The 26408-nt window shown below is 31.3% G+C and overlaps 1 protein-coding gene and 2 long non-coding RNA genes across 4 annotated transcripts in view; all 3 read left to right on the forward strand.

Moving 5' to 3' along the window:
• LOC136272470 (uncharacterized) overlaps positions 1–23806 on the forward strand; it is a 148955-nt gene extending 125149 nt beyond the window's left edge. The window contains exon 4 of the long non-coding RNA XR_010710483.1: positions 20778–23806. This is a non-coding gene — a long non-coding RNA (uncharacterized lncRNA). The remainder of the gene's footprint in view (positions 1–20777) is intronic.
• LOC105345224 (uncharacterized) lies at positions 548–13205 on the forward strand. 2 transcript variants are annotated; one of them, XM_066074100.1, is made up of 9 exons: positions 576–704; positions 3465–3628; positions 5595–5855; positions 6130–6249; positions 8811–9059; positions 10390–10482; positions 11144–11322; positions 12050–12185; positions 12762–13205. In XM_066074100.1, the coding sequence occupies exons 1-9, from the start codon at positions 634–636 to the stop codon at positions 12836–12838; spliced, it is 1350 nt and encodes a 449-aa protein (XP_065930172.1). In that variant the 5' UTR covers positions 576–633; the 3' UTR covers positions 12839–13205. The 2 variants fall into 2 exon arrangements, with proteins under 2 accessions (XP_034309372.2, XP_065930172.1); XM_034453481.2 differs by lacking the exon at positions 3465–3628 and having other exon boundaries at positions 548–704.
• On the forward strand, positions 16479–20309 carry LOC117683706 (uncharacterized). Its single transcript, XR_010710482.1, has 3 exons — positions 16479–19584; positions 19801–20010; positions 20166–20309. It is a non-coding gene; the product is annotated as an uncharacterized lncRNA (long non-coding RNA).
• Positions 23807–26408: the final 2602 nt, after the last annotated feature.

A 26408-nucleotide genomic window follows, 5' to 3' on the forward strand; every position in this document is an offset into this window, starting at 1 on the left:
GATACGCATGTCCGCTATATATCAAATGTACTAAAAAATTATAACATCTGGCAATTAATATTTCACAATTTGTAATTTCAATTTAGTCTTTATTTAATTCAGTGGTTAACAGATCAAAACTGCAATTATTTTTTATTGATATCTGTTCTGTTTGTTATAGAATAGTAATCTTAATATGGGTCTTCATTAGTGTCGCACGAACATAGAACTTTCAGAATGTTTAAATTACATTTGATAACCATGTCCACTTTTACTTGCACAAAAAGCATTGTACCTTAACCATAACAGTACCTTTAACCTAAAATATCAAGACAATTCCTTAATCATTTCCGTTTCTTTTTATATAATTTGAGCTATCTTGGACACCTTTAAAATTTGTAAACTTACGGGATTGTGTACAAATATGTTACAACTAACAGAACGCAGGGTTTTTGGTCTTTAAAATGATATACTAAGTTTATACTTGTGCATGTAAATTATAGGATACATATTTTTTACTATAACTTTTTATTATATGAAGTGAGCATTTGTTATACAGTTGAACTTCCGATATTAAAGATTGTATTTATATTTTAACTTCCTTTCATTTAGTAATAGCGATGGTGGTGTTACATGGAATTTAATATTCAGTAGATGTGTTACGAAATTGACAATGGAAAAACAGCAAATAACGATGGGATTTCTTATTTACATGTTTATGCACGGTAAGACATTTTGTAATATTTTTATTCAAACCATTTTATCACACAGGGCGAAAAAGCATCTTTAAGCAAGTCCTTAAAGGTGGCTTAAAGGTGACTTAAAGGAGCTTAAAGGCTATACAACCTTTAAGCCGCCTTTAAGTCACCTTTAAGCAAGTGCTTATAGGTCCTTAATGTCCAAACTTCTTTAAGCCACCTTTAAGCCACCTATAAGCCATCTTTAAGCATCTTTAAGTGGCATTTACGCTCTCTTTACACTGCCTTTACACTGTCTTTAAGTGGCCTTTAAGTCAATATTGATCAAGCTGAACAATAAAAACATATATTAAATGCAAAAGCTCTTTTATAGAGATGGGAGGGGGTCATCCGAGTGATAATATAATTTCAAAGGAAGGGGGGGGGGGGTGTTCCAGGCGGTTTTAATCGTCGCTCCATTAAACACAGATCACTATCATCAGCACCGCTCCGATGGACACAGATTGCCGTTATAAAATTCTTTATAATTTTTTGGGGGTTTCAAAATTATTGCAGGGATGAGCGCAGTCTCTGTATCTTAATATGTGCATAAAACTAATTAAAGTATGTTTGTTTCCTATTATAAATTAATCGGTGAAAAATCTCTCTCTCTCTCTCTCTCTCTCTCTCTCTCTCTCTCTCTCTCTCTCTCTCTCTCTCTCTCTCTCTCTCTCTGTTCTTCCGGTTATTAAACAAAATAAAGATAATGAACCATAAATGCATGATTTAATTTGATAATCGGTTTAAGGTTTGTATTTTTTATTTCAATTTTCATTATTTCTAACTCTAGATCTGCTAGATACATGTTAAAGATGAAAAGACTCTGAAACTGCCTTTGTTATATCGGGCAGGATATTACTGCTTTGTTTGTCTAGACATAGTTTTGTTCGTTTGTGTATATCTAATTAGAGTCTATTGTTTGTCCAACTTAAGAAAACCCCTGGAACTAACACAGAATATACAAGATATACACAACAGTTGTGTCGTGTGCCCAGGTGCATGTTTGTGTATATCTAATTAAAGTCTATTGTTTGTCCAACTTAAGAAAACCCCTGGAACTAACACAGAATATACAAGATATACACAACAGGTGTGTCGTGTGCCCAGGTGCACGTCAGGGTTTCTAAAGGCGTTGAATCTTAGTATGTACGAGTATACGATAAGTCTAGTGAATAAAAGTTAATTTACATTTGTAATTCATTTTCAAAGTATTATTTCCTAGCTCTGGGTTTCAAAGATGTTACGTCTACAAATTAACGATACATGTATGTAAGAGTAAAATCTTGAGGCTAATTAATTAATGTACCGGTGATCATAAATAGGGGTTGATTATTTAAATATATGTATAAGGGTAAATATGTCAAATATACCAGGCCTGGCACATCATACAATTGTATATACAAGTCATTTGCAATTGCCACATGCAGTAAATACGTCACCGGTAATTGGTAATTTTGTTTGTTATAGAATTGATAGTTTAAAAATCATGTACATACAATTACATGTAAATATTTAAACATATTGGAACGGCGCCGCGATCATGAAAACCGGGAAATTGCGGGAAATTGAACAAATACCCTAATAGAATCAATGCATTTCATAAAAGAAATGATTTCATTTTCTTTCTTACATTTTTATAGCTATAAATTAGATAAACGTATATCTACTCGGTTTAAATTTATTAACTAAGAAAGCCTACTATAGTGAACCTAACGGTTTCCATTTAGGTATAATATATTTTTGTTCACTGAAGACCAAGTTCCGTATTTCATTCTAAATACACGCATGTATGTAATTTATAAATTAGATATAATTGATTGTTACAAACTGAATGGTTTGTCAAAATCTTTTCAAGTAAACACATTCAATACAGTGATTCAATATCCACTGATATATAGGATATAAAAACGCTCATATATATGTAAGTTGCCGTGGCGCAGAGGAAGTGTGGTGATGCTAGTAAACTAAGGGTCCCGGGTTCAATTCTCGCCGTGGCCGGTTTTTTGTTGTTGTTTTTTTTTCATTTTTCTTTCTAGAACAAAAACCGTTTTAATACCTTTTCTTTCATAAAGTTAATACATTTTGTTGGAAATTAAGCACAATATTGAAATAGTTTTTTTTTAATGGCTTAAAGGTGGCTTAAAGGTAGCTTAAAGGTGGCTTAAAGGTGGCTTAAAGAAGTTTGGACATTAAGGACCTATAAGTTGTCCTTAAAGGTGGCTTAAAGATAGTCTTTAAGCTGCCTTTAAGCCATCTTTACGCTTTCTTTAAGCCATCTTTAAGCAACACATATAGCTTAAAGGTAGCTTAAAGGTGGCTTAAAGATCGTCTTTAAGCTACCTTTAAGCATCTTTAAGCTATCTTTAAGGAGAACTTAAAGATGGCCATTCATCCTGTGATCACATTTTATTGATACATGTAAAGCAACATTTCGGATAAGGTTTTACCAGTGACTGATAAAAATGAGATAAAATTCAAATGTGACATTTTGTTATAATATCTCTTCAACATTGAATAAATATTTTTTAAAAATTTCCTTTATAACATAACAAAAGCGTTTTCATAGATTTTCATTCTATAATTTCAGAAATCTTAAAATGAGCTAATTTGTGATTCCCTAAAAACATAAAATAATTTTGTGTTTCAAGTTTCTTAAATTTTTGAAAAAGGGTGATAAACTTTGTATTCATCAAAAAGTCAACATCACAGTTTGTTGTAAAAAATAGAGAGGAGTTTACTGTTTTAAAGGAAATGGGAACATTTTACGCAGGATCTTGCTCCCAGTCAATGGAATAAGATCCTTGTGAATGGCCAAAAGTGGTTCAAAGTTCAAATTAGAAATACACTTGAAGATTGTTTGATACATGTTTTTCGATGGAAGAAACTGAATATATTCATCTCCTCAGAGTCAGGTCAGAATGTCCTTAGTTTACCTTTTTAATTATTTAGTGTTAAGGAGGCCGATTTGTTTGTTTTTTTTTTTTTGTGGAAAAACTACAATAGCAAAACTTTTTTTAATCATGTGTAATTTACTCCAACCGTATTTTTTTTTTGCAAAGTTTTGAGAAAACCGACCGTCTGGTTCTTTTTAGGGACCATCTCAAAATACAGGTACATCTACAATACGCAGGGATGTTAAGGAAGCATATTGGCAATTTAACGTCTTATTTTGACTGTTATATTCAAAATCGTGAAATTAAATAAGTATTTTGAATAAGATCAACAAATTATTATTATCCTTTAAAATAGATGTCAGTGCAATAAAATCAGGTAGTTCATTACTGCCACATTGGTGCATTATCTCGTTACAACTATAAATAGCTTCCATATATTTCTTAACATAAAATGAGATAAAACAACACTACCCCTCGGTTTCCAAAATAAAAATAACATACCAAGTGACGGCAAACCATCTACGTTTAATCAAAACCGCTGCTAGAATTTATGTTCCTCTTAATTAAATAGTTGTTCATCCGGATCTTGTGAAACCTTCCCAACTTTCATAAAGTTTGCACGGAAAACGGTATGTTGCATTAAAACAACACACAACATGGGATTCTAACAGCACTTTTCAATTAAAGCATTGATCAAACTAACGATATCGATACGTATAAAATTTCAAGTTCAATATATACGGTAGTGTTGTTCTATAGTCGGATTTTTATGTCGTAAACAACGGCAAGGGAAAGCCTAGCCGAGAAATAAAAGAAAATTCACGTACCTTTTATCGAATGATTGATAAAACTAACATCTCTCCCAGTATTCTTTTCTTCAATTCTCAATAAATCACACTACAACACTTTATTAGAGTTCTTAGATTAGTTATACTTTGAATATGTTTACAATGCTTTCCGATCAAATTCACACAACATTCAACTTTTAGTCATGACGTCATCAATGTGTGAATCTACGTAATACAAGCTAATTTCTGAAAAAAAATGTCTTCAGTATTTTTTATTTGTTTTTGGTCTACGTTTCGTTGCTTAGATACTTTAATATGTACATGATAACTAAGATTTGATATTTCACGGAATTACATGTAACTTAGATTCCGTATGCTTCCTTAACACCCCGCGTAGGAATGTTTAGGAAATTATCATTTTCCGCAATTCGAAGCAGATTTTCTCAAATTATGATATGTGGTTAATATCATAATTTTCTACCTCATATATAAAAAAGACTAAATTCTACCGTCTGGGTTTAAGTAAGGGCCATCTCAAAATATTAAAATGCACCATATATTTGAAGTATTACGAATGGAGATTGGTAACATGGATTCATTAAAAAATTAAGATTAATTCCCCTGAACATAGCATTATTATGTATATAGATTTTCATCGGTATACGATTTTTATTTTATTTTGATGCACCTTCGATTTTAAGATATGATGTCCAAATTATAAATGACAATTATATTTTCAAGCATTGTTTTAGGTATGAATATTTTTGTAATTTAGAGAATATACGATCATATTTCTGCAAATATAAAAATCTGATGGCTACGCATAGTCAACAATTTTCTTCCTATTTCGTATTTTGATAACAAAAAGATATTAATACACTTGACTAAAAAATTAATTTAATTGTCAATCAATTTATACGACTTAAACATTATTAAGAAAGTTCACCTTTTTATAAACCGCAAAGTTGAGTAGCTATTAATTTCATCACTTATACTTTTACTCTCAGTTCGTGTTTGTATAAAAAAAAAATATAAAGGCTGTTTGACCTCTGTAATGTTTAAAATCAAATTGTACTGTTACGTAAGTCGATTCCTTTATTAATGTTAGTCTCATAATAACGTTGACAGACATTTTCTATCCAATTTCAAAAATTGGTTTTTAAAATCAAAAAATATTAAATCAATTTTTCACTCAGGACTAGTTAGGTCCGAGTACACTTTTAAGGTATGGTCTCAATCCACCTGGGTAAATCCTGGGGATAGTTATGTGGCGTACTGCAATATCCCTGATGTAGAAGCTCTCGACATTATTAGCAACCTGGAGGTCATGTGGTACCACAACTCTCAACAATTGACCAATCTATGTGTGTTTCTGTCTTCTGAACTCACCTTGAGATATTTTTGTAACGTTCGGTTACCACAGATGTACAACATCAGCTTGGAAATCACATTAACCAGTAAGTGTTGATTTACCATTCTTCTATCAGTGTCAGACCAGTGCTTTGAAAAAATGTAGTTTTCAGGTTGAAAAGAATCGTAAAACACGAGAGCGTTCATTTTACCGTATTTTTTTTTACCTGTTTCATATTTTATCCAGAGATAAATTAAAACAATACCTAAGTTTATACATGTATATTTTCTGTTTAAACACATTCTACGGTAATCTAATGACATTTTTCTTAAGTATGCCCCGAAAGCATAAACAGTTGTTATCATATTTTATATTTGGAGATGTTCAGAAAACAGATGAAGGTAACCTATCCTGTGTGGTGTATGAGAAGTTCTGGAAGAATAAAACGAAAGTCAGGGGTGATCTTTTGGCCATGAAGTCTGTGCCTATACAACTCAGAGGTAGATAACTGATATAATACTCATATAAAAAGGTTGCAACTTATTCTAAGTGGATTCAATATTTGTTTATTGCGAAGTGCCATTTCACATCGTAGACCCAAATTAATCCATACAGCACGAGATTTACATGACATAAATCATTTTCTAGATTCCTTTTTCTAGTTCCCAATGTTGATTTAACATCTGTGCTGATAAACTGAATATATTAAACAAAGAAAGTAAAATTGTAATTGATAAAAGAAGTGAAATGTATTTGACTAGCATATATTTGTAAAAAAAGTTGTAAAGCAATATAATGTTTGATATTTGTATTTAGCTCACTTTTGATCACATGCTGTCCAGCGTTCGTCAGTTTTTCTGTTTCGCGGCTATGTTAAGGCTGTCCGAAGCTAAATATATATCGAAAAATGATACTATTTTAATTATCGAAAAATGCTTTAAGTAACCGAGTGAGTTTCTTTAAACTTTTATTACATAAGTTAACAGTGACACCCAACACTATATTTGATGTATTTTTGTGACGTCATATATTTTTCGTAAGCACGTGATGGGTGTATTCTAACACGGTAAATAATCTATAAAAATCGCATCGGCACAAGTGAATAATGACATTAAATCAAAAATATTTTTCTGGAAAATCCTTCGATAAGTAATGTATTTTACAGTTCTTGCTGGGGGTTCATATAAATATTTCGTTTATTTGAAATATTGTCAAAACATTTCGCACCGCCACCGAAGTTAGGCACATTTTCACCTTTTAGGCTCGATTTACACAAAATCGGGTCAATCGGTAGGTTTCCCCCAGCAAGATTCACATTGGTACTTATTTTCTCTCCCGATTTCACGTAAAATATACTAAGATTGTTTTTATCTTTCATTTGTGCCAAGCCGTTTTTATATGCACATACATATCACCATTCATTAGATTACACGTAACAGGGGGAGTCTCAAAATCATTAGTTTATGAATAGTTATTTACCTATTACGTAGCTTTAAAACTGTTGATTTTTTAATACTCCATATCGGTGATATTGAATTTAGTATCACTAGTATTTACAACAGTGTCTATGTAAAGGAATGAAGCGGTTTTATTATGCACAATGAATATCACTTATTACGTTACGATACATTCCCTAAGAACGATCGAAAGGAATGCAGATCGTGACGTCAAAGTTAACTATGACGTCATATCTTATGAAGTACAGACAAGTGACTTTCTACATATCGCTGTGAAATTAATCGGGCAGCCTTAACATAGCCGCGTTGTCGGACTGTCTGTTAATTTGCCACTCGTTTTAATTTCTCAAGAACCAAGTGGCAAATTTAATCCACACGTGGTATAAAGCATCTATGGGTAAAAGGGATTCAAATTTTAAAAAAAAACCTCTTTCAAGGTAATCGCATTTAGAATTATTGAGAAGGAAGCATTTAAAAAATCTTCTCAAAAATAATTTCTTTTGAATAGCTAGAATTATGAAGCAGTGTATATCCAAGCCAGTCTGAAAAAGATCTTTCATTCGCTCCAAAAATTTGATGTCTTTACACAAAGTGTAGTGACATCGGAGTTGCTGAAGCAAATCAAAGATCACATTTTGATCAAATCATGAGCCCTGAGGGCAGAGTGACGTCACAAGGGGGAGGATGAGATTTTACATTCACATTATGTCTCACAATCAGAGTTTCTAAAAAAAGGTCTTTCCAAAAAAATTGGGCCCGAAATGCTATTACTTGTATGGAGACATCCTTAGAAAGAGTAGATTAGCTTGTTTAAATCATGATACCCAGGCGTAGAATAAGGTCACGAAAGGGGATGGGATGGAGTGAATTTTTACATAGACATAAAGGGAACAAAATAAAACTTTTACCAAACCTATCGGTAGGAAGAGACTTATCAGAAGAATCCTTACATGCGATATTTTGATCAGATCATGACCCTTTATGTAAATGTGGGGCCAAAATATGGGGCTGAATGTTTATTTAGGAGTGAATAAGTAATTGTTTTTAAAACTTTAATGCTAAAAAACTTAAACAATCTAACAGACCCAATATGATTTAGGAGGGAGGATTAAAGAACTGTTTAAGCAAGATCTACTCTATTAATGGTCAAATCAATTGATTTATTTTGTTGCTGATACCATTAAGCTTTAGTAATTTTACCGTGAAACTTGCTATGCTAACTATACTGATTATATTTTATGTGTACAGTGAACTACCGTTCCTCCCCCAATTTCATCACAGAGCCTATCAAGATCATAATATTTAAGTTTGACTTTCATTTGTATTATTGTACAATCGCTGTTATAAATTCCATTAAGAGTAGTTCAATGAGTAAAATACTGGTAGTGCCATCACCTTTAGAGCCTTTCAAGAGTACTTCCATTAGTAATGTTCTACTTTGACTTTTTTAAAGCGCATAAAGGGTACTTCCATTAGTAATGTTGTACTTTCAATTTTCTGATCATATAGTACTAGTTCCATGAATAATATATTGTATTTTCTGTTACCGTTAAATAGCTAATTACGAGTAATTCCACTGTATTTTAATACTCTCACTTATACAGAGCCTATCAAGAGTATGAGGTTCAAGTTTGACCAAAGCATTGAGTTCGCTCTGACCGATGAAAACACTGAGGCTCTTCACCCACTGCAGGTCTTCCCTGGCAGATATGCCCCTACCTGTCAGGTAAATGGCAGCAAACCCTCCGCAAACGTCCGCATTATGATGGACAGCGATCTTATGAATGGAAGGAAATTTGACTTGGACGACAAGATGGGCACAGAGTTTGTTGCCGAAGAAACAGATTTCAGAAGTCAGTATCATCATGTATCTTTATGATTGTGAATTGGTTAGATGTAAAGGGATGCTTACTAATCAGTTAAAATTAACTATATGTTTTGTCCTGGTCGAGGTGCTCTCCCTTTTCTTTTGCAAAGTTACATTTATGTTGGTTTGTTCTGTGAAGGAGAGGGGGTGTGAAATAAGACAGGGTATGAAGAATGTTTACTAGCCAGTCCGATTGGTTGGGTCATTTGTCTTGTGGTATTATTTCTGAAGTCAGACTAAATTACCATTTCGAGTTTCTAGTACCAGCAGTTTGCACTGTTATAATCAAAGTTACAGTTACTAAGAAAGGTTTTTGTATACCTTAGACTCCATGAAAAGCTGACATTTATAAACTGAATTATACCAAAAGGACAATGCTTATGATTTCATATTCTTGCAATATGCGGTAGAATACGGTATAATTTCAGAATAAATAACTTGCATAAAATAAAAAAAAGATCACTTTATAAATGACAGAAAATTTAGTATATTTGCTAAATGTGTGTATTTTTTGTTAATAATTTGTAAAATAAGTCTCTAGTACTGACATATCATATCAAAAATTACTTTTAATTATCAATATAATACTGATACTGTAACATTTGATAGATATTGTTATAGAAGTGTTCTGATTGTTTCCTATTTTTCAAATAAATTGAATCAAAGTCTGCTTGAATATTTGCAATGGTTGCAATGAATAGTAACTTTGGATAGATATTTGAATGCTAAAGGACTATATATGATAAGGGCCTAAAATGGCCCCCTAAAATGAACATCATCATTTCACTATCATTCTTTGTTTTCTTAGTACAGATATGTATGTGATGTGTTTACATAATATTCATTTTGGTTCAAGTGCCCACAATTTAGAAATATGACATTGTAAAGACAACCTTTTCCCGCCATTTTTGCATTTTTAGCGTAAAACAGCTTGTTTTCAAACAGTTTTTCCTTCCGAAAACATAGAGCGCATTCTTGAACAAATAAAATATTTTAATAAGAGATGTATCTAGCCAAGACTAATAAGTGACAAAAAAATTTTCCTTGTTCATGCATGCGCTCTATGTTTCCCATTCGTAAATAGATAAGAAAAATGTCAATTTTTGGCTGATTTTGATTGAATTATAGAAATGGCGTCATTTCTGACGTCATATACTGACAGTGAGTGCACATAAATCAAATAAATAGATGAAAAATATATTTTATATCAACTCTTCTAAAAAATTAGTTAACATTTTATTGTACCCGAAACACTTAAAAAATGACGAATTATGGGGGCCAAATTTAACTCTTATCATATATAGTTCTTTGTACAGGCAACAGCAAAGTTAATGTGATGTGTAGTGCAGAAGTTGATGGTGTACCCAACTCAGAAATGCAACGCACCTATCAAGTTCTTGTCAGACAAGGTAAGCTAACTTTTGTTTAATTATTGAGTTGTACGAGATATTCATCATTCTCCATTTTTTTAAAGTTTTACTAGTGTTATGACATGAAAATTGGTCTGCCATCATACCTAATGACGAACGTCAACAAATTACATATAAATTATTGTTGATATGCCAACAAAACACTTGCAGTTTTTAATATATGAGGATCATCATACAATTTACACGCATTTTAATTTAGCTTATAATTTTAACTTTTACAAATTTTGATGGGAGCGATTGTATTTATAAAATTGTGAATGCATCTCGTAATGTAAACGACAGAGAAGAAGGAGCAATAGTAAAGGGAGTGCAAAATTATTATTGTAATTTTTTTAGTATTAAAAAAACAAGACCAAGTTACAGTGATTTTACAAAGATTACATCACATTTTATCAGATATTCAATTTAATTTCTGGAGTAGGAATAATAAAATGCATGGTTATTTGTGTTTTTTTTGATAATTGAAACTCAATGCTTTCCACAGAAATATTTCACAAAATTCTATTTCATACAAATTTGATACTTCCATCAGAAAACAAAAAGTCTTGCATGCCATTAGAAATTTTAAGACAATACCTGTACTCAGCTTAATATGCAAGAAAAAAACAACAACTGTTGATTGAATTTGTGATCTTTATAGGGGATCTTAAGTTCAAATGCACCAATTCTTCTGCTATTGTAAACAACAAGCGACACAAGATTGTATGTGAAGTGTACAATCTTGAGGGTATTGCTTGTAACAAGATAAAGTGGAAGAGAGGGGACACTGGTGAAGATTATAGTCTCGGCAGCTATAACAATATCAATGTAGCCTGCAGGGTAAGTCAAGTTAACAGGATATATAACTCCTGTAGCTATAACAATATCATTGCAGCTTGAAGGGTGAGTCAAGTAAACAGGATAGATAACTCATCTAGCTATAACAATATCAATGTAGCTTGTAGAGTAAATCAGGTAAACAGGATAGGTAACTTCTTTAGCTATAACAATATCAATGTACCTGAGGAGTAAGTCAAGTGAACAGGGTGAAAACTCATGAAGTTATAACAATATAAATGTAGCCTTAAGAGCAAGGCAAGTGTACAGAATTCACAACTCCGATAGTTATAACAGTATCAATGTAGCTGAAGGCTTGACTCCTGAAGGCTAAGACAAGTACACATGATAAATAACTCCTGAAGCTTTCCCAATATTAATGTTGCTTTTGGATAAACAGGATAAATAACTCTAGAAAACACAAAATGAAAATTTAATAATGAACTCATTAATATAATTGCTTCTTTTTTGAAACACTGATGATATAGATTGCTGTGAACACATTTGATTTGGCCTGTTAATAATATTCACATCTTTGATTAATTTTATATTAGTAAATAGTTTCTCTATAAAATTATTTTTTTTTAAAGAAAATATATGTAAATAAGCATGCTTATTTTTGAGTATTTACCGGTGTAATTATACACTGAAGTTTACAGTATCGCTTTCATTTATGTTTTGATTTAGATTGTATGGTTTACTTTAAATAAAATTCAAATATTTTGAGTAGGAAATTACTAATTCCAAGATAGAAACAACACTGGAGATTCTGCAGGTGACGGCGGAATATTTTAAAACATCGCTCAGTGTTATCTACAACGACCCTTTGTTCCAGACAAGAGAGTTCCGGCTTAGCATTCCACAAGGTGAGACAAGGCCAAAGTTATTTCCCTTTTCATTATGGCAACTAAACTCTGGCAGTATTTGACTTAATGCAGCGATGCTTGATAAACACATTTTTGACCTTTATTGGTGTTTTAAAATGAATGAAATGTGGCTAAATACTCTATTTTGTTCCTCCATCGAACTGTGGGGAACACTTTTATATAAGTTTAAGCTGATAAGAATTGTTGAAAGGTAGATGAGAACGAAGAGAGATAACTATAAAATAAAAATAAGATGATGCATTTTTAACTTGTGAAAAGGAGGAGGAAAGGAAAGTCAGCTGGTTTTTGTTTCCTTCGGGAAAAGTTTTAATGGTGTAATGTGTTGTTGCAAATATATTTCCCTCTCATTTTAACTGAAGTTGAAACTAAGATCAGTTTCTTAATGAAATATATCACACTACTCTTTGTTTATAGTTAATCCACTCAACCACTAAACATGAAAAAAAAAATATTTAGAATTCAACTACTAATGCTTGCTTATGTTTGCTTACAAAACTATATTTGTTATTTTGTAATTCAAAATTCCTAATTGTTGTTTTGTTGTTTATTTTTCAGAATACACCAACTCGGTAGTGGCCCTGCAGATATCTTTCGTATTATTGTGTTCCATTGTTCTCGCTTTTATCCTATAACAATTACTGTCTTTGGACAATGAATAAAAAAAAGAAAAAAATATTTTATGTGCACAGCTCCTATCAGAATCTTTAAAGTGTCTACAAAATACTTTTTTTTTACTCACACGTTGTATTATCTGTTCCGCATGTGTCCATTCTCCAAGCAAAAAAGACAAAGCAAGAAACAAAAGAACAAATTTTTAGATAAATTTTTGGTGAAAAAAATTATTGCTAAGATGTCAAAAGTGTTTTAAGGTCCATTTGTATTCTTATCTCTCACCTATGGCCTAGAAGGAACTGTAAATAGCCGTTTTTATAGAATTTTATGTATACACAAGTATATGGGTACCAGCTTTCATTAACGATTAAAGTTAGATCTAAAGAAGATGGCTTGCTTAATATCTTAATTTAGGATAACACCTTACAAATGTTATGAACTGTACATAGGGGATCTTTCCTCTCTTGGTGAATCTTTTCAAGGCTTGATTTTCAGAGAGAATGTAAAAGAGAGAAAATTAGATAGAATCTAAGCAACTTTGAAAATTATTATATGATATATTTGCTCTTTTTAGGCTTGGTTGTATAGAATAACACACTTTGGAGATTCAATAGAGCTAGTATTTTTTCATTACGATTATAAATTTGCAATTTCAAAGTAAACGAATGGGGTTGACGCAAATGGAAAGTATGTGCACCATTTTTTTTTTAAACTTAGGTAACCGATTGCAATTGATTTTTTGTCCGTCGTCGTGTGTCAACATTTGACAGTTTTAACTTGTTCTTGAAATCTTTTAAATTTGATATGGTGTAATTTGGGGGTAAGGAGAACATAAACTATAAATGTCATAACTCTTGCCCACATGGGCACAAGAGCAGGGTTAAAAAATGGTCAAAATTTTACAATTTTGCTAAGCTCTTCTCTACTTTTGCACATCTGGAATATCAGGGCCAAAATGGTCATATTGTACATGTGTTAATAAATCTAATGTTAAAAAATCTTCGTCTTTAATTCTACTAAAAAACGACCGCACATTTTGAAATGCTATAAAGTTTTCTACTAAAATTGTTAATTTCATGAATTTCAGGGTAGAAGTTCCAAACGCAAAATGGTGTTATAGTGCTAATGTTTACAATCTTGATATCTAAGAAGACCATAAAGCTGTCTTTTGAAAAAAAATCATAATTTAACATCTGTAGCAGGGGTTAAGCCTCTCATCATGGGGAGATGTGGTATCATGTTTAAAAAAACTATTCTTCTGCTGAAATATAATGAGAGCTCAATACATAATTGCTTAAAAAAAATTAAGTTAAAATATCATAAAAGCCATTGCCCCATCTTTTTAAGTGGTGTTTTATACAAATATACTGACAAGTGCTGAACTCCGTTCTTTATATGTGCTGACATATAAATGAATTCAAATAAAGAAAGAAAAAAGGCAGCCTACCGAATGTTTTCTGAATTTAAATGCCCCTTGGGAAAATTTTTTGTCCGGCACTTTGGGATGGGGGGGGGGGGTGTTTGGGTAAAACATTTATGCTACCCAAATTCAGTTTAAGTAATGAAAATAATGAAAACAAAAACATGTAAAAGCTAATTTGGCATGAATAAATTTTGATAAAAATTATTTTCTATTATAAGAGTCATACATCTTTTTAATATACCACCGCAAACGACGTTAAGGGAGTATATTAGAATCACTCTGCCCGTCTATCTGCTCGTCTGTTTGTAGTCACAGCTATGTCCCGATTATAAACGTTTATTACTTCTACACGGAAATGTCTAAAAATGTAAACATATGTTGAAAACTACCTGAAAATATGCACCTACAATTTTAATCGAGATTCAATGATTTAAGGACAGGTTTCTTTTTTATCTATCTATCTATCTATCTATCTATCTATCTATCTATCTATCTATCTATCTATCTATCTATCTATCTATCTATCTACATCTATCTATCTATCTATCTATCTATCTATCTATCTATCTATCTATCTATCTATCTATCTCTCTCTCTATCTTACACTCACGTTGAAAAAAGGGGGTATTTCTCAAAAAGATATGTTAATTTTTTAATTATTTAATAGCAATTCTCCTAACTGTGAGTGAATAACCAAATGCACTAAGTTTAATTATTGCCATCGCTTTCAGCTTTTGCTAAAAGTAATATAACCTTATCTTTGTATCTTATATATCCCAAAGTATATTAGAAAAAAAATCGTTGGACGAATGATAGACAACTTGTAAAGGTGGAGCTAAAAACTGCAAAAAACTTAAGAAAAAAATTGTCCAAAATTACCCCAACTTAGGACTCATGAGAGGAAAAACATAAACAAAGGAAAATAGGAAATGTTCAATAAATTAAAATTAGTAAGGTAAGTAAGATAAGACCGAACCTGAAACATTAAAACAGAGCAGAGCTTGTCGTGACAATCTCCTATCAAAAACTAATGTACAGTGTGAATCATTTTGAATACAAAGTTTATTATGGAGCAATCTTGTATGACCCGTACTACAGAAAATAAAAAAAAATGATTGAATCATAATGTAAAGTATCAGCATCAGCTACAGCAAGTCTTGTTAATATTTTAGTAAAGTTAAGTACATTTAATAATACAAACTTTAAGATAGAGCAAGCATTATGTTGCTTTCTATTAGGTTCCAACCTAAGTACAGGGATATTGTATGTACCTTAAATGAAAAAATTGTTTATACAAATGCAGTTCTTCAATACATTAAATTTCCATCTCCCCATATCTTAGATTCCTGTTTGAAGTATACTATCATCTGCAGCACTTATTGCTGTCCTTAGTTTGAATTCATGACCTTTGTATATTAATAAAGGTAACAAATGATAATTGCGATTAGCTAAAAGAGGCATTTGAAACTAGTAAATCATACAGAAATCGACAATGTGGATAAGATATGTGCTTTGGTATTTTTTTTTACCTTAGTTTAAGTAAACAACAGCTACAGCTTTTCACGAAGATTTCAAAATAGTTCAACTTACCCATAGTAAGAGAAATCATTACAAACACTCCAACTACCTGTCTTTTTGACAAAAATTGTGGCCGCTGCCTGGCTACAATGCAGCATCTTAAATATTTTTGTTTATCAACAATGGACAATAAATTTGACCAATACCTGAAGGTACCCAGTTGGAATATTATAAAAAAGTGACTCGTCAGATATTTAGAGGGTTCCTATAGGAAATATTAACCTATCAATAATTATTTATTACATATCAAATATAATAATATGGTCAGTAATTTGTGAGATATATTCTGGATATAAAAATCATTCTCGAACTCTAAGATTATTAAATCAATGTAAATTACATTTTACATTTTCATTCTTGTTTTATTTGCTGACTTTTCTGATAGAACCCTGCACAATTACAATATCATCTCGCTATTGCCTTCTATATCAGGGCAATATTATCATCTATTGGTGGTGGGGCTTATTGACTGTAGATGATTTTTGAGCTGGTTTATAAAAAAAGATCTATGTTTACATACATTTTCAAATTTACGATTGTTTGTTAATATTTATATGCATCATCTTCTTCGGTATTTTTAGAATACGAAAACGCTTAATGTGTTTGTACCTCTATGGTTATGTTATTGTTTTGGCAATATAAACTTCTTTACAATGTTGAAAACGAACATTAGAGAGACAGAAACACAAATATCGTGGTTAATATCAAGCTTTGAACATTATGCTAAAGCATATAATGGTTCTGCAATATACCCAGAGATACATGTATAATCGTCAATGTACAAGTCTTCCAAAGAGTATAGTTGTTCTAAAGATATCTTATTTTTCCTAGGAAAACTAAGAATTTTTTTCATCAAAGAATTTTTTATTTCTTTTTTTTTGCTTTAAGCAATACGATCAACTATGTAAGGGTTTTATTTCCTTTGTAAGCAATGTTCTGATTCTAATTTCATTTTATGATGTTTTTCCATACATCCATTTTAATAATAATCATACTAATACCCATAGATTCATGAAAAACTAAAGGGTATTATTAATAAACGCTTCCTGATAATTAACGCTTCATGATAATTAACGCTTCCTGATAATTAGCTTTTCATATCAATATTGTGTTTAGTTGAGGAACATATGCAACGAGAAGCTAAGTTTCATAGAGATTTATGTTTTCATTTTGCACATTTTATGTCAGTAAAATCTCCGTTACATTTTGGGATAAATTTCTGATATACAGAAAACACAAATATTTGAAAAATATCCCAATTTTATTCTAGATGTCATATATGTACCTTAAAAATTCAAACTAGAAGCTCACATACTTTTATCACCAACATAATCCTGACATCCGTTTTTTGTACTATTTTTGATGAGCAGTGTACAGTTTTTTTTTTTAAAATCAAAATTTAGTTTTTAAGTATCCTTTACAGTTTTGTGGTCTTAAACTTATAACATGTATGACAATCTTATAAATTTTTTTGCAAAGTTAGCGATGACAGCCATTTAAACCATTGCTTTAAATCATTCATGTTATATCTTTTCACATTTAAAAAAACCGTTTAACGTCATAGACAAACAGTAGCCAAGAAGTCAGATTTACTACAAGAAATAAAACCTGTTTTATTTGTAAAAGAAATGTAAATTAAAAATTTGTTTAAAGTAAAATACGTCATACATGTACATCCTTTTGATAAGCCTATCTTTCCAAGTTGTGTAAGTTTACCACGATGTTTAAAGTGTGTAAAATACAAAGTTCACGGGGTATGACTCGGAAGATCTCCGCTTAATTTCCATTTCCTCTTCTATCGCGACACTTTGATATTAATTATAACTAGAAGAAAGTTAAAATTTTATTTTTTTTAAATCCATTTTTTTTTGAAAGGGGGAAAAATATTATGAAATGGCCCTCATTGTCTAAAAAAAATAAACTGAATCATTTCCTCCTGTAAAGAAGATGCTCAGTTTCTGCGTAACGTTAAACAAATTAGCTTTGATTAATCTTGATTGCGTGCTTGAAAGTAAGGTAACTCTCAACAGATTGAATGCATTATAAAGATTTTTCTTTGATTGGTAGTTTGCATTAGAAAAAATCTTCATAACATTTGCATTTTTTCAGTTGCCACTGCTGTTGTGCTAGCAAACACCGTTAAGCAGTTTCAAATTTAATCCAGAAATGATTATTTATATTAAGAAATTGAAATGATTGATTATTTACTAAAGTTTCCGTTTACGTTTGGTCATTCAATGTGATCTCGGCGTTTAATACGGAAAAATATCACACAGTGTCATATAAATAAATCTCTTACGCTGTTTCAATCTGTTCTGCCTACGGTGCAGAATTAATACGAACATATAAAGTTAGGAAAATTCTTTACTTTAAACAAGGATTCTATTTGTTTTTGATCAGATATCTATGGAAGGCAATATAAAATAAAAAGTACTAGTATTCTAAATGCATTGATAAAAACACTTTTATAAGAAATAAGTCTTCAAGTAAAAAAAAAAAGCAAAAATTTTTCCTATAATATTTATCTGCAAATTTAAACAAAAAAGGAGGAGAAATTAACTAGATATTATTGGACATGTACTTGTGACTGTTTTTTTTCCTGACACGACATCCCAATCCAGTTAAAGCAAAATTCACCAATATTCTCTCAGTCACATAAAGAAAAACATTAGCATTTTGGTGCTGTGGATCTCACTTTGACTGATACAATTGTACAAGCGTTCGGTAACCGTTCTCCGCTCGACGCTTATAAATACATTGACATACATTGACCTCATGTTTAAAATCAATCATACTAATTACTTTCACCTATCAAAGGCCATTAGGTCCATTTTTTTAGAGCATTTCGGAGTACAAAGTGTACATTTGCCTAGCGTTCATCTAGTTTTCCCTTTTAATTTGAAGTCATTAATTAACTGTACCAATCTCTGAATATATATGTAATTTTTGTTTTTGATTTAATAGAATGTTGGAGAAAGGAAATGAACTTCAAACATATTTTTTGTACCGCTCTGTTTTTAAGGACTTCAAGTGGTTTAACTTCATACATGGAATATCTTTGTCGGAAAGTGTCAACTTCCTTGCAAAGGGCAATATTTTAGGATAACCGATGTATTAGATAAGAAAATAATGACCTGCATTGAAAATCCTACATTCAAACCAAATTTTTGTAGTTTCAAAATCACACAGATTTATGGTTTCATAAGTTTTTAATATTTGTTTGAATATGATAACGCAAAAGAATTAACAAATAAACTTTGCTCTTAAAATTGAATTGAATTTAATATACAATTTTAGACATACATAATTACGATTTTTCTTAATATTAATGTAAGTATGCTTATTATGAGATGCAAAAATAACAAATATATGTCAACTATGTTTGGAGCGACATTGTATCAATGCCTTATAAATGTAACGCCTGCACCTTGCCTTACATTAAATATCGTGTTTTCTTTTATTTACAAAAAATATAAAATCTTTGAGTGCTTAGTTTTATTTGTAATATCTAGAAAAAATTGAGCCAATAAATATGATCCTAAGGCCTATTTGAAAATGTTCACTCAATCTCTTTGAATTGCACATATCATTAAAAATAGGCGTGTTAATTTTCTAAGCCTGGCTTAGTGCGCATGTTATTGTGAACTATTACCTCATCAACATATATAATGACACGTTATCGTTTAAGTGAATTCAAAATATTTCAAATATACTGTTGACAACACATCGAGATTAATCTGTGAAAATAAATTGATGCAATAACAGGTGAGACTGCATTACGTATCCTTTTTTTATATATCATTACAGTAACTTTAAGTATTTGTAGCCAAAAAAATTGGCCAATACTTTCGTCTGTTAAAGGTTCAGTTATCAAATCATAAACCACAAAAGAGAAACTTTGGGAAATTGTTATCCCTTTTCGTGTTTTTGTAATATCCAAAATAATAAGCAGATTGCTTGTTCTTGTTTTTTCTATTTCAGTAGTGATAAATCTAGAAATGGAGGCTTCGAAATTTTTACTCTCTGGTTTATTGCTGACTGTCTGCGCTTTGATTTTTCAACTCGTTGGTTTAGCTTCACCAAATTGGATAACGACATATGTACGAGGAGTTAAATTACAAATTGGTTTATGGAAACTGTGCGGAAAAGTTCGTAAAACAAGTTGGTGCCTTGAAGATAAGGATGTAAGAGGTAAAATAAATCAAATTTCAGTGATTTAAAATTGCTACTTTTTTTTTTATTGTAATTCGTTTTGAAATTTCATTTTTCATATTCATTATTATGTTATATCATTATTAACATTTTACAATAATGATAATACAATATTTTTATTTTATATTTGACAGATTTTTTAGAACCTGTGAGAGCAACAGCTACATTGTATAGTAGGATTCATTTCACTTTTATTTGCTCTTGTTCTGATAATTTTGAAAATTTTTGTCATGAAAGACAAGAAGAACATTCTGTTTGTGGCAATAGGAAGCACTTTTATGAAGATTTATGTTGATTGTGTTATTCATTCTTGTCTCAAAAATTGTGATATCGTTTAATGTAACAAATTTTACATAACTGTAACTTATGAATTAAAATGTATATATGCATGTAAAATAATCCCTAGAGTAAAAAGACCGTTTTTGAGTTGGAGCAGTTTTGTCTGAATAAACCGTCAAAGAAATACATGTATCCTTGTCAAACAATCTTAAAATCAACAACTGTTCCTATTTCAAATTCTGAAGTGAAAGAATATATCTGCAATTTTATTTTATATCACGTTTCCACATCTAGAATAATTTAATACATTATGGAGCAAACAAATTTGAATAGCGTAATATTTCATTTTTGCATTTCTAAATCATAATTGATAATTGTACGCTCATTCTAAATAAAATCACTTGAAATTTTTCAAACCACTGACAAAAAAAAATTTGTATTATTATTTTGTTTTCTTCTTTCAACAGCGTTTTTTATTTTGGTCTCAATTGCTGACTTCGCAAGAAAAACAAATGTCGACTTCGCATCCGATGAAGAACAGCTAGACTATGATTTCTCCTTCGCATTTGCCTTGTGTATAATAGCAATGTTATCATCTCTCGGTGCTGGAGCTGTCATGATCGCAGATACTGTTAAAACTGGTTAAATCAATATATAATACCGATGGTTTCAATGTTTACAAAAATTTTAAGAGTGACAACTCATCTGTTGATTTTTATAACATCGAGTTTTTAGCTCACCTGAACCGAAGGTTCAAGTGAGCTTTTCTGATCACCCGTTGTCCGTCGTCCGTCCGTCCGTCCGTCCGTCTGTCCGTCCGTCTGTAAACTTTTCACATTTTTAACTTCTTCTCAAAAACCACTGGGCCAAATTTAACCAAATTTGGTACAAAGCATTCTTATGGAAAGGGAATTATAAATTGTTAAAATAAAGGGCACAGCCCTTTTCAAAAGGGAGATAATTGCAAAACAGTAAGTATAGGGTGCATGTCTTTAAAAATCTTCTTCTGAAGAACCACTGCACCGGAAATGCCAGTATTTACACAAAAGCTTGTATATATAGTGAAGATTCTAAATTGTAAAAATCGTGACCCTCGGACCAAAACTGGGGCCCCAGGCGGGGTTCAAAGTTTAACATAGAAATAAATAGGAATATGTTTAAAAAATCTTCTTCTCAAGAACCACTGCACCAGAAATGCCAATATTTACACAAAAGCTTGTATATATAGTGAAGATTCTAAATTGTAAAAATCGTGACCCTCGGACCAAAACTGGGGCCCCAGGCGGGGTTCAAAGTTTAACATAGAAATACATAGGAAAATGTTTAAAAAATCTTCTTCTGAAGAACCACTGCACCAGAAATGCCAATATTTACACAAAAGCTTGTATATATATAGTGAAGATTCTAAATTGTAAAAATCGTGACCCTCGGACCAAAACTGGGGCCCCAGGCGGGGTTCAAAGTTTAACATAGAAATACATAGGAAAATGTTTAAAAAATCTTCTTCTGAAGAACCACTGCACCAGAAATGCCAATATTTACACAAAAGCTTGTATATATAGTGAAGATTCTAAATTGTAAAAATCGTGACCCTCGGACCAAAACTGGGGCCCCAGGCGGGGTTCAAAGTTTAACATAGAAATACATAGGAAAATGTTTAAAAAATCTTCTCAAGAACCACTGCACCAGAAATGCCAATATTTACACAAAAGCTTGTATGTATAATGAAGATTCTAAATTGTAGAGATCGTGACCCTCGGACCAAAACTAGGGCCCCAGGCGGGGTTCAAAGTTTAACATAGAACTACATATGAAAAATGTTTAAAAAATTTTTTCTCAAGATCCACTTCACCAAAAATGCCAATACCATACACAAAAGGTTGTATATATAGTGAAGATTGTAAAAATCGTGACCCCCGAACAAAAAGTGGGGCCCCAGTAGGGGTTTAGATTTTAACATATATAGGAAAATGTTATAAAATCTTCTTCTCAAGAACTATAGTGCAACTAATTGGGATATTACTATGCATACATGTACATCCTTAAATAATGTAGATTCAAAAAATTGTAACTCCCGGACAATTGATGGGCACCAAGAGGGGTTCAAAATTTAAACATTTAAAAAAAACATAAAGGAAAATTTTAAAAATTTTCTTCTCAAGAACTACAATGTTTTAGGTTGTTGACTTTCTATGCATGCATCCTTCGCTTATGTAGATTCCTAATTGGTAAAATCGTGACCCCCGGACCAATACTAGGGCCCCAAGATGGGGTCAAAGTTTATTATAGAAATATAAAGGTAACATGTTATAAAATCTTCTTCTCGAGAACTACAATGCTTCAATTTGTGAGATTACTATCATGCATACAACCTTGGATAATGAAGGTTCGACAGTTTTAAAATAGTGACCCCTGGACTTATACTAGAGACCCAAGATGGGTTTAAAGTTAAATGTAGAAGTACCGGTATATATGGAAAATGTTTAAAAATCTTCTTTTCGAGAACTACAATGCATCAATTTATCAGATAACTACGTAAGCACCCTCAAATAGTGTAGATTTGAAATTATAAAAGCCGTGACCTCAATCTAATACTGGGGCCCCAAGATGTGTTCAAAGTTTAGCATAGAAATATAGAGGGAAAATGTTGAAAAATCTCTTTCTAGGGAACTATAATGCTTCAGCTTGTGAGATAACTATGCAAGCATCCTTAAATAATGTAGATTCCAAATAATTAAAACTTTAGCACTGGACTAATACTGTGGCCCCAAGAGGGGTTCAAAGTTTAACATAGAAAGATATATTGAAAATGTTTTTAAAAATTTTTTCTCGAGAACTATAATGCTACAGTTTGTGAGATTACTATGCAAGGATCCTCAAATTGTGTAAACTCTAATGAAGTGGAACCAAGAGTTATCTTTCTTGATGTTCTGTACAGTCTGAGAGTTATTCCTCTTGAAGTGGAACTCTTCTACGTTCAGTTTTTCAGGTTGTGTACGTGCGGTCCCACCGCAGTGCTACACATTTTCATTCCTATGTTACTATTTATGTTGTTCAAGCCAACCATAAACCTCGGACCATAACTGGGTCCCCAGAAAGGGGTTCAATGTTTAAAATAGAAAAAGCATATGCTACGAAATGTAATGTTACAAGGAACTGCTGTTCAGGTGAGCGATGTGGCCCATGGGCCTCTTGTTTTTTTTTTTTTTATATTTAGATACAATTGTTTTTACTAATGAAAACTAACCACATGAAACTGTTGTATAATGGCATGTATGATGAAATTGACTATATACATGTATCCACAATATGAACATGTGTAATTGAGTCAAATGAAGATAAAAAAGAAATAAACCTAATGGTTTAAAAGGTAAATGAATGTCAGAGCTTTGCCATTTAGTCTCTCTATATTTATCATTTAGTTGCTTTTTTGGAATTAATATATACATGTAACAGGGTTTTTATCTTATACCCAAATCAATGTAGTTTTATTTAAATTACAATATCAATTAGAGTGAAATGTAATAATAAAAGTCACTTGAATGAAAAATAATCGTTTGTTTTAATCTATGAACATAATGGCTTGTGATATCAAAAAAAAAATGATATTCAGAAAAGCCAGATCTAAAATTTAAGCGTACAGCATCATCGCAGGGCATTGAGAACACAGCTTTTGTGCGGTTATCTGTTTAAATAGTGTTACTTTTCTTATTTCAATTGTAAAAAAGTATGTATCAAACAACTGTCAGTTTATTGCAGGTACGTTTCAACCGTCGAAACATTCAATCTCAGTAGCTCTATTTTGACTTTTTGTTTGTAAACTATTGTTATGAAAACAATAGCAGTGTAAAGCAGAAACATTTATTTAAAAATTACGTTTTCTATCAACGCTTTTTTGGTTTTTAATTTTCTTTTTTCTTTACTGAATAAGCAAGTTAATGAGCAGCAAGATATACGACTTTTAATTTAACAAGAAAATCAATTTAATGAATGTGTCAAAACAAATATTTCCTTACAACTTATCAATTGCATTATTCACCTCAGCAATTAAGTAGCAATCAATTTCAAAATATCAATACATTTATAAACAATAAATTTCCCAACATGATAGATTGAACATCTGGCATTACTTTTACGATCTTCCAAATTTTTCCATCGAAAACAGGAAGTAAGAAAAATCCACGAATACATCGGTAAATACTACAGACGACGTGACAATTGCAATGTGAAACATATACCTCTGTACACTGGAAGAAACGCCACAAAACGAGTTACATACGCATATTACAGGCCTCCATGATCAGACGTCACGTGTTTACTCATTGAAGAAAAACGAGGGTTTTGGCTTTTCATAGCCGTCCTTAGATACAATATACGGAAAATACGTTTTACAGGCTATAGGATAAGCACCTAGAAACGCGAGTAATTGAAATTTTAACTTTAATGTACAACACAATCTAGTATGTTACACACATATAGCAATGAAGAAGTGCAAGAGGAAAGTAAATGCTTAAATTCCATTTTTTTTTATAAGATCGTGGTTGACATTTTTCAATTTGAAACATTTAAACCTTACCACATATGCCTGCATGAAAATCGATGATAAAGTTGCAATGAGTAAAAATTTCCATTGTTATGCATATGGTCCATAGAAAGATTGATCTAAAATTATACTTTTTTATGAAATTCAGTTTTCTATTCGGAAGATTTTTATTTTAATAAAAGGTATTTGTTTCGTATGGATTTACATGTTTCAGCGATTAAATTGGAATCACTGTTAAATATTTACCTTAGACTTCAATATGCTCATACTGTGTGCAAGTAAGAAAACAGTTTATGAGTAATTTAATTTATTCGTTTTCTACATGTTTAAATTATAGATTAAAAACGTAAGCCCATATCTTTTATGCCCCTTAGCCATGGACACCGTTACACAAAATTAAGATTTTCTTGTTGATTATTTATAATTCTGTATATAACGTGTGATATATATAAAAATTTGTAATAGATGATTATAAAAAATGTTTCATTGAATACTACATGTACGCTTAAGTTATTGCACTTTGATTTTCATTATTTTTCTAACCAACCTGACCACACAAAATAGTTATCATAAACATTGTAGGGATTAAGACGGAATAGAAAAAATAACAAAGAAGGATTAATGACACTGATATAATATAATCAAATTACTGTCTCAAAGATTAGTTTTAGGAGGCATAATATTATACTGGTATATTAATATCATTTCACAAATGAATACTTTTATGCTTCATAAGTACATAATGTTGAGATTTTTTATGTTTTGACAAACACGGCAAAGTATAAATGAAAACTTATATGGGTTATTATTCGATGATGAAAATCTCATTTGCAAAGGCATTGTTTATTTTACTGGAAATGGACATTGATGGTATAACCTAACAACAAAACTTTATGAGAAACGCGATGACTTCAATTTTTCCTTACTTAGCAATATACCATCATCACATGCATATGGTGTTTTTGTCTCTCAATTAATTCGATACACAAGGACATGCTCTTCGTATAAACAGTTTCTAAGGCGAGACAAGCTACTGACATACAAGTTGCTAAAACAGGACTATCAACAGTCTTGTTTGAAGTCATCTTTTTGTACATTCTGTGGTCGATACAACGGCCTTGTCAGTAAATTCAATCTTCCACTTGGTCACAATCTGACTGACGTTTTAATCATCTAATACGTGGACACTATATTGGGTCATGTTTACCCTCAACGTTTCCCTACCGACAATTGTTTATTATTTGTAAAATATCTTGAACACCGTTTTACAAAAAAAATGAATAAAATATGCTGACAACATTATTGAAGGGCATATGTTTCTGCATTTATCTATTATATTGTTGAAAGCCCATAAGAGACCTTTAAATTGTTTTACGATTCTTGTGCTTCAATTTTTTGTTATTATGTTAAACAATCGTCGATCTATTTTCATACGTTTTAACTTTCAAACCATCTGACTTTAAAAATGCAGACTGTAGATATCATTGCGCTTGCTTTTACACATTCTAATAAATTTTATAATTATAATAAAGTTCTATGTTTTGTTTTTTCTCTC

The sequence above is a fragment of the Magallana gigas genome, chromosome 10, assembly GCF_963853765.1.
Source record: "Magallana gigas chromosome 10, xbMagGiga1.1, whole genome shotgun sequence".
Classification (NCBI taxonomy): Eukaryota; Metazoa; Mollusca; class Bivalvia; order Ostreida; family Ostreidae; genus Magallana; species Magallana gigas.

What these genes read in the sequence shown, in the direction of transcription:
- LOC105345224 (XM_066074100.1), top strand. Translation starts at nt 634, where the DNA reads ATGTGTTACGAAATTGACAATGGAAAAACAGCAAATAACGATGGGATT. An exon ending in TCAAGTTCTTGTCAGACAAG is followed by an intron (nt 10,483 to 11,143) that starts GTAAGCTAACTT and finishes TGATCTTTATAG; the next exon opens with GGGATCTTAAGTTCAAATGC. An exon ending in ATATCAATGTAGCCTGCAGG is followed by an intron (nt 11,323 to 12,049) that starts GTAAGTCAAGTT and finishes TATTTTGAGTAG; the next exon opens with GAAATTACTAATTCCAAGAT.